The sequence below is a fragment of the Nicotiana sylvestris genome, chromosome 9 (assembly GCF_000393655.2).
Source record: "Nicotiana sylvestris chromosome 9, ASM39365v2, whole genome shotgun sequence".
NCBI classification, from domain to species: domain Eukaryota; kingdom Viridiplantae; phylum Streptophyta; class Magnoliopsida; order Solanales; family Solanaceae; genus Nicotiana; species Nicotiana sylvestris.
Window position 1 is genome coordinate 94,162,776 of NC_091065.1, and position 9,188 is coordinate 94,171,963.

Genomic DNA, 9,188 nt, shown 5'->3' on the forward strand with positions numbered 1-9,188 from the left:
ATACTAGTTTGAGAACCATTGATATTATTATGCACTTCCTAAGTGTTCAAACATCTGAGAAAAAGCAAAACAATAGCAACACCATATACATTAACAAGCTAAAATGCGTAACTGGAAATCAGCTTTCCCAGATGCCATATTATTTAAGAAGAATTTTTCCTGTGTAAGAAACGGGGCCAACGATAAGCTATAAGCATTAATCATTATGATGGTATGGCCCTGCTAATGCTCTTCCCTTATTCTGGGGAAGATAGCTTTTGATGCAAGAGGGCTCAGTGAGCGCGGTCTTTCAGCACTTCAAGATCAACTTCTGTGGGATCAGTAGCCTGAATCTCATAATGAAAACCATCAAGCTCTCTTCTAAATGCGTCTTTGGAAGTGGCATAAAGCATCTTTGCACGAATACGAGATGTTGCAGGAGACCTAAGAAAACAAAATCAATGCAGTGAGAATGTGAGAGGGACAAAAGTTAAGCTGTTACTTATAGTTCACTGAGATGCTGGACTTGCACATCAATTCCATTGTGCTAGCTGAGTACATAGAAATCAAACGAACAAATATAGAGACAGAGGCAGAACAGTGGAAGCATATTCATAATTTCTCAAAACTATGCTCCCAAACCTTTGGCTTATCTTTGTTTCCTTTGCTCTCATAAATAGAGCACCCAAAATATTTTATAACTGCTTTGCTAGTGAGTCCTGAGCATAATCGATGTTCATAAAATGAGAATAAGACATGATCATAATCTCTCATAAATACAACCAAACTGATTTTCTTTTGGCATTTGGAAGTGGTGAAACTGAGCCAAACTTTTTGGCATTGAAAGAAATGTTCTTTTGATGACGAAGAAAACTTAACAAGCCGCATAACAATGAATGGCGCCCAGGCCGTCCAAGACATGAGTTCAAGAAATGTATATCGGCAAAAGATCAAACAGTAGCTGCAATCATACACAGATGAGAATAGGCAGAAGGAGGTGGGGGGACTAACCAATGAACAAAGAAAATCTTGCTCTTTTGGCAATTCTCTGAAGTCACAAAATCAAAGTCATACACTGCATATCGGCAATCATTTTCAGGCAAAGAAGCAGTAAAATCATCAAAGTTTTCAGCAGGGCTGCCAGTTTTCTCAACAATAACCTCCTTTTTCTTTTCATCAATCTTGAATATCACATATCGATGAACCTTCTTCCTCTTCAGCTCCAAGAATGCATTTTTTCCGTGATCAGCTACACCCATGCCAGAAGAGGCATTCGGCTGAATATCAAGGGAAAATCCAGCTTAAATTCAGTTTTTGACAAGTAATAATTAGAGATTTAAAGATTTCACATACCGAAGAAGCAAATGGATTTTAGTTCTTCACTAGAAAACTAAATTTAACTATTCAAATTTTTTATTTTTTTTAAAGAATAATGGTGGTATTAGGCTAAATTGCAGGCACCTTGACTATTTGTTCTGTACTTATTATTTTCACTAGGAGAGGTATCGAGTAATATTTACATATTTCTTGTTCAATATAATGAATAAATTAAGAATAGTGTTACATCCTAGTTGGGTGCTGTAACCTTATAACTTCAAAAGTTGTGCTCAACAGAAGCTCATAAGGATCAGGGTGTGACTGATCACTAACTTGTTTTCTATAACAGAAATACTACTATGGTGCTTAATTCAAAATTATCAAGGACCTAAAAATATTTAGCTAATCGAAGTAATTGTTGATCACGTGAAAGTACAAAAATCTCTATAAGCCTTGTGAACATACAAATTCATCAAATACATGAATAAACTTAGAGATAGAAACGTACCCCTCTGAATCTGAAAGACATGATTAACGTCTAAAGAAACTGGAGAGCAAAAAAAATGCACTACCCTTCAGAGAAAATGGGGAATATGGTTTGAAGGTGGTGTTGTTATTATTAAGATAAGAGGGAAAAAAGAAGATACTGCCAAAATGAAGAAAGTAACGTATTCTTTTCCCACACTTGTACTTTTCTTTTATAGAGTCGGTCCATTGTCTCTATCCAAAAAAGCCACCTTCTCAACTCAAGGACGGTGCGTTGCTTGAACGCTTCCCTTACTTTTTGCGATGCCAAACGCCATTTGACCATGCATTCATTTATCTTCATCACCACCCCTACCATATTCAAATTGCCTTTCCTCTACACTTTTGGCTGCTTTTTTATTTTAATTTTTCAGTAAGGAGATAAATCATCTGATACCAAAAGAAATAAGCGGCATAACACTTGGAATTGATTTTCTTCGTATCTTTTTTCTAAAGAGAACGTTAGATGGAATATCTCTTCGGAGATGATATGTTTGTAGATTAGAATCTCGCGCTTACGTAATAACAGAGGACAACATACCTACTCTATTATTACTACTATATGCTACAACTCTCGTACGCTCTGTTTGATACAACTAAATTTATGGGGTCAAATAGTTTTGTAGGTCTTTACAAACTTGTTTTTAGTTTTATAATTTTATCTCTTTCTTTTTATATGGAAAATTTCTTTTTACACGTAAAAAATTTATCTTTTACACATAAAAAATCTAAAAAAGATATTTTCTTAATTTCAACATTGTAAATGGCGATGAAGATTCATTCCCTCCTAAATTCACCCGCACTCGAACAAATAAGGCCTCGGAGACATTTAGTGTTATTACTATTATTGTTGAATAATAAAAGGACATTAATTTAAATTAACAAGCTACAACAACTGTAGCTAAATGAACACAATTTAAATCAATCTTCTTTCCAAAGTGTCAAATTCATCTTCTAAATAATCTCGTTTATACGACTTTAAGCTAAGATTTTGACAGTTAATTATAGGGATAGTTTCATAAAAGTACAACTGAACAAAATACATTTCAACCGCTTAGCCTAAAACAATATCTTCATCGGATGGCCCAATAAATATTAATAATCAGTTCTTTTTCTAGCAATATGATATCATTCACATGGTATGACAAGATTTTTTTTCACTCTCTCAGGATTACAACTTTTCCTTCCCTCCCCCCACATCCCCCGCATTCCCCCTCAAAATTTTTGTCTATGTCTTTGTTTCTCTTTCTTCCCCAACTTAAATACCAACAAATTATGTATTAAATAAATATTTTCTCCTATTTTCTCTTTTTCTTATAGCAAAACATGATTTTTTAATGAAATATTCCAATCTTCTATTACTCTTTTAAAAGGTTAATCATTTGGGTTTTCACATATTAAAATTGTTAATCAAAATTTAAATTAAAAGTGAAATTTTATGTGCAATTGCTAAGCAATCCAACAAGATAAAAGAAAAATCAAAATTTGATTAAAAAATTGTAGAATCCCTCTAGCAATATAAAAACTTTTTCATATTTCACATAAAGAAAAAGAAGAGAAGAAAGTAGCAAACTTCCATGGAGGCCTCTTATGTAATGACACTGTATCTAGATTCTTATAAACTAAAAAATATATAATTATATAGCATTATACATAAATATACACATTTATACATAAGTATACAATACCATATAACTGTATATGAACACTAGTTATACAATATTTTCAGTAGAAAATACATTGTGCCCAACACTACATTAACCGTAAACAATATGACAACTTGTATAAACATGTGTAATACTGTATAAGAGGTATTTATACATTCGTATACATTATTATACAATGTCGATACAAACTGCTACATGGTTATGATTTTTTATTCCAACTTTGAGTTGTTGCAGCATGTATTACAACTTTATGCGAACGATTCCGAATTTAATACCCACACAAGATACATCCATTTTTATCCGAGACTTCAAACTCCTAACAATCCTGATCCAAATTTCAAACTTCAAATTCTTCCAAAATTAGTGGTTATTTCTCATCGTAAATCAAGTTTGAGAGCTAAAGATTTCAGATCTACGTGGGTTTTCATTTTTCTTTCAAAATCTTCAATTCTTCTTCTCCTTGCCACCATCGAATTTGGCGGGCTTGGACGACAAACGAGGATCCTGAGCCAGAATTGTGTAGAGGGTAAGGGGAGGAGGAATAATGGAGGCTAGGGTAAGAGAGGATGATGGGATCTGTTTGGGTTAGAAAGAAAGAAAAGAGACGTGGTTGGGAGAGAATTGGAAATGAAGAAAAAAAGAAAGAAAAAACCTTTTAAGTGCTTTGGGCTAACCAATGAAAACTATTTTACAATATATGTACAATTTGGGTTAAATCGGGCAAGGACCTAAAATATGGGCCTAATTTTATTGATGTGTTGGGTCAACTGACAATGAAGGTAATTTTCTCTTAATCATAATAGTACCTACCATTTCATTGACAACTTCACTGAAAATTTCAAGTTTGGCAGGCTAAAAACTAAAACAATAAAAAGAATTAGAAAGTTGGCTCATCTTTCAGCAACAAAGAAAAGAAAAAGCAAAATGTTCACTAGGATACAATCTTTTTTTATCAGATGTCCCAAATGGGACTCATCAATACTAAAGAATTACAATTCAAGGCAGCCAAATATATTTGTACATATCAAATCTACCAATATCATTGTTCCAAATTGATCAACCTAATTCTGTTTTAATCAGAGTCCAAATTACATCAGATCTGGATCATCTTCATAATCATAGTCTGGTTCACTTGAATGCCTCATTCTCTTTGCATCTCTTGGACCTCCCCTTCCCTTCCGTGGTCTACCTCTGCAGAAATAGCCAAAAACAAGACTATCGTATCCAGAACTTGAAAAATACACTTTCGAGTATAAGAGAACAAGCAGTGAAAACTATCTATTTCACTCATCCAACAACAGTGGTTATAGGATAAAATTCACTACTTACAGTCCACTGGCAGATATCCCTCCAACATCCCGACCAAGAGCTTGTTCCTCAGCCTGAAAATGTGCAAAAAATGCAACTTTCATGTTCTTTGAAATATGGAATCAGCATTACAGCTTCATGTTAGATGAAATATGCATTTCGGTGTCATTCCACGACCATTGTTCCCCACTTTGAAGTAGACGGGGACATATCTTGTCTACTTTTTGGTTTCTTTCGGACAGGGACAAACAAGGAGGTTACAAGGAGAGGTTACAAGGAGAGGTTCCAGCAATTGCAATTTAAGTTACAAAGAGATGTTCCAGGAATTTTAATTAAAGGATGGAAGACAGGAAACAGTAAAAATGAAAAACCAACCACTAGTATCAAAACATCTTCAGAATGCTATCTGAGCTGCTTCCAAGCAAAATTAACCTATTTTTTAGTCCTCCAAATTTAATGGCAAAGCTCTGAGAACACTCAAAAAGGTAGGGATTCCTACATGGATGGGAGTGTGTAGTTTGTTGCTTGGTATACTCCTAAGTCCTATCTCTTTCTTTTCCGCTCTCCTTATATTTAACCCGTTCCTTTTCAACCAAAGACAAGTTCAAACTGCCTTTTTCCCTTAAACTGTCGCTACCCACTCAAATGGGTGATAGAGGACTTGTTCCCCTTAATCTACTTCACTGGTGGTTCATTTGAAAATTGATACCTCTCTGTTTCATCCTTCCTTTTTATTATTCATGTTATGCTCTCTTTTCATCCCTATCCTTTTTCAGGGTTCTAAAAGGAGAATGTCACATTGAAGTTCAACAGATGCACTAAGATCTCTAACTTAACAAAAGGACTATAAACCAAGGTGGTCAAAGACGAAGTGCTGGAAAAAGAAAAAAAAAAAACTTGATATTATTACAAACTAATGTAGAAAGTTTATCAAGAATTCCTAGCTTTACTTAGGTTCAATAAATCTTCTCGACGTTCATATGGGGAGCCCTAATTAGCCTCACAATCTCTAGACTTTTAAAAGATAGAGACAGGACAGTCAATAGCTAACGTACTATATCAAGTTTAAATCTTTACGAGAAACAAAGAGCAACAATTATTTTGTAAAACAGGGGAAAGAGAATATGTTCTTGCAACAATACAGACATAAACTTAGAGACAAACTAAATTTGGATATCATGCATAGAATCTCTGATGATATGATTCATAATGTATAAGATCCTAATGAAAAGATATAAATCCATCAACAGCATTCCAGTGTTCCTGTCGCTGAGAAATACAGAAAAATACATACTGCGGGTGAAGTGACAGACGATAAAGAAAAGAGTCGATCTTCAGGTTGAAACTTCCTGGATCGTTTCAAGCTGCAAAACAATTAAACAGAAAAAGGGTCATTTCCATAAAAAAAGCATATCGGTATTAGGTGAACCTAAAACTATATCCAGAAAATTGGAAATCTAAAGACACAAAGGGAGATTCAGTCGACTTGTTTTTATAACCGAAAAATCCCTGTGATTTAGTCTATTTGTAACATCATCATCATATTACTATAGTATTACAGTGCAATAAGCTAATGATGATGCCTTCTATTTCCTGGGAATACCAGTTTCAATAACAATTCCAACATCAAAATAGATGTTTACTACTTTTACTATTTTATATTCCAAAAATGCTAAAGTAAAAGTATATCCTACATGTTCCTCCAACAACCACTAAACAGCTCACTTTTCCAACTCTTTTCATAATAGTTGTACGAGTCAAAGTAAAAGAACGAAAATAGGATGGAAAAAAATATCTTAGTATGGTACAAATCCTCTGTACGATTATACGGGAAGTACCTCGAGATCGCCTTTTTTACCTTCTAGGGCCTATTTACTAACTAGAGTCAAGGAATTAGTAGATCTGCTTAGCCCAAAATGGGAACGGGCTAGGGTTATGAACTTATAATCTAACGACCTAAGATGAATTAGATAGGTTTTACACTTCTCTCAAAGAAAGAGGAAAGGTTGGTAGTTCAGGCTTCAGATGGATTCAAGGATATATTCAATAAAACATAGCTTCCTCTGAAATAAACATACTTATTTGATTGACGTTATCGGTGGTGTCTGGGCTAGCTTGCATACATTTCCACTATTCCACCGGACAGACTATCCAATCCACAAGCACAGTTTACCAAGGTACTACTGCCAATTAAAAGGAGCATATGGGTTCACACGAAGTGCTGTAGCTGGAGTTCAAACCTGGACCTCCAGGTTTTTATTCTTGTGTTTCAACCATTAGGCTATCGTCACAAGGATCTTTTCAGCACAATTAGCCGAATTAAAATGTCAATGACATTGGATTTATAAGTGTCTAAGAAGTTCTTTCATTACTATCATCTTCTATAATTTATCTCTCAACTTTCAACGGATTACAACTAATACTATTCGTTTCTTCTAAACCTTTTCACACACTGAATACAAGATCAACATTCTCCATTACGTCTTCCCTAGGAAAGAAAAGAGAAAAGATAGAGGGGGGACAGCAGAACTGAGCCTTTCGACAACAAGTCTCACAATGTGACAGAACAAAATGTAACTAGCTTATTTACATCATTGATGAGCTTTTCTGCCTTTGCATGAATATATACAATCACAATTTACTAAGACAATTCAAAATGCCAAAAGTAAATTGGATGGCACCAACCTTCTTTGTTCGTATCCATCACAGACCACAGGCTATCAAAACTTTATCCCATTACTCTGACTTTGTTTCTTCTTCTACTCCATCATCAATCAGTTGTGTAAGTAAGCTAACCATTTGTAAACGCGAAATTTGTTGTTCATAGTATCATTAATATAAAGGGCACTATTAACTTATTTTATATAAAACAGCAAATTTATGGAAACACACTATTCTCTTGACAATAAAACTTTTCTTAGGATGGAAATTAAAGGAAAGGAAAGGCGAGAGGACACAGGATTGTATCGTAAATGCTAATTCTTAGTCTCCATTCGCTCCCTTACTCTTACAAATCCTTCCTTCCAAGCAAGCAAGCATACCACGCTCAAGTAAAACAATTCACACAAGAAGTGCTAGAGTACTGCAACACCTATATCCAAATGCCTTAAACTAAGTCATCGATGATATATCTAAAAAAACACTATATGAATCAACTAGGTTTTAAATCCAAACTAGTTGGGCAGGCTATATAAATTATCTGTATACATTCCTCTAATATACTATATCGATTCTCTCTATTCATACCAATTCGTAATATTAGAATAAATTCTTTAGTCACACCTGTCCTTAGGTGAAACCCTCCTAATACCTCCATTTCAGGACAATTTATACCTGAAAGAATTAAATAAATAAAAAACTTACAAGCTGGTGCTTTTGGACGAAGATAAAAACCCTTCAAAACCTTTGAGTACATTTCCACATTGGCTAGGATCCTGTAGGTAAATAGTTTCCATGTCGTAAACCTGCAAAGTCATTCAGGGAATCATTATTGAATCTACACATAAATCAAGAAAACCCCAGAAATTTCTTTGACCTGTTTTTCGAGGTTTCGGAGATCTTCATGAAGTTTGGCTCTTTTGGATAAAAGAGCAGCGAGCACTGCCGATGGATTGGAGGATGTTCGTTGCCCTAAAATGGATTATGGGACAAACATATCTTTTGAAGATACTGTAAAAACAAAATTAAGAGAAAGAAGATAAAAGGGTAGAGCCGAGGGTTTACCTTCGGCTTCCATTGAAATGAAATTTTGAGGGAGATCAAGAAACTGTTTATATATAGGTTTCTGGTAGCAGCGCTGGCACCTTCTGAACACTCCTCCGATCTTGGACAAAAAGAAGTCTCTTTTCTTCGACGTTGACGTTTCGGTCGTCCGGGTGGGTTTTAACTCTTTTCCTATAAAATATTTTTGATGTTTAGTTGTTGAGATAAAATATTTCTGATGGTTAGTTGTTGTTTTTTAAAATTATATATATAGTAAAATTAGTAAAATTAAGTGTCCTGATAAAATTATTGAAAGTTAAAAATTCATAATTATATCTAAATGTTAAATGAAATAATTACTTGTTGTTTGACCCAAAAACCGATTTTGCTATTAAACAATTGAATTTATATCTTCGAGGACCACTATCTATTGATTCAAAGCGTTAGTAAATAATAAGTAATAACAAATGAGAAAGGCAGAAGTTATAAATATATTATATTATGGATGTTCATTTAGTACTCCGTTGTAAATAAGCTTTCTGAAGAAGTTTATCCATATGGGACTCCACCGTAAATATGTTTATCTATTTAAGTACTCTATTGGAAATAAGCTTTCTGAAGAAGCTTATCACTTCGATACCCGATTATGGATAAACATTACCCCGGTAAAAGATTATCCATACCGGATAT

General features: G+C 34.3%; 2 protein-coding genes across 2 annotated transcripts; both read right to left on the reverse strand.

Annotated features, from left to right (window-relative positions):
• Positions 1-7: 7 nt before the first annotated feature.
• LOC104223933 (actin-depolymerizing factor) lies at positions 8-1,962 on the reverse strand. Its single transcript, XM_009775472.2, has 3 exons — positions 1,805-1,962; positions 991-1,256; positions 8-423 (listed from the first exon to the last, which is right to left on the reverse strand). The coding sequence occupies exons 1-3, from the start codon at positions 1,823-1,825 to the stop codon at positions 273-275; spliced, it is 438 nt and encodes a 145-aa protein (XP_009773774.1). The 5' UTR covers positions 1,826-1,962; the 3' UTR covers positions 8-272.
• A 2,403-nt stretch (positions 1,963-4,365) lies between these two features.
• On the reverse strand, positions 4,366-8,689 carry LOC104223938 (uncharacterized). The gene is made up of 6 exons (XM_009775480.2): positions 8,520-8,689; positions 8,332-8,426; positions 8,160-8,260; positions 6,091-6,160; positions 4,818-4,870; positions 4,366-4,679 (listed from the first exon to the last, which is right to left on the reverse strand). The coding sequence occupies exons 1-6, from the start codon at positions 8,530-8,532 to the stop codon at positions 4,577-4,579; spliced, it is 435 nt and encodes a 144-aa protein (XP_009773782.1). The 5' UTR covers positions 8,533-8,689; the 3' UTR covers positions 4,366-4,576.
• Between the last annotated feature and the right edge of the window lie 499 nt (positions 8,690-9,188).

Bases quoted from the DNA above. Each gene is read 5' to 3' on its own strand.
- LOC104223933 (XM_009775472.2), bottom strand. From the start codon at position 1,825: ATGTCTTTCAGATTCAGAGGG. The intron at 1,257-1,804 runs GTACGTTTCTAT...CTTGATATTCAG, and splicing joins TGTCTTTCAGATTCAGAGGG to CCGAATGCCTCTTCTGGCAT. The intron at 424-990 runs GTTAGTCCCCCC...TTGTTTTCTTAG, and splicing joins AAGATTTTCTTTGTTCATTG to GTCTCCTGCAACATCTCGTA.
- LOC104223938 (XM_009775480.2), bottom strand. The intron at 8,261-8,331 runs GTCAAAGAAATT...ATGACTTTGCAG, and splicing joins TCCGAAACCTCGAAAAACAG to GTTTACGACATGGAAACTAT. The intron at 4,871-6,090 runs GTATGTATTTTT...GCACATTTTCAG, and splicing joins CGTCTGTCACTTCACCCGCA to GCTGAGGAACAAGCTCTTGG.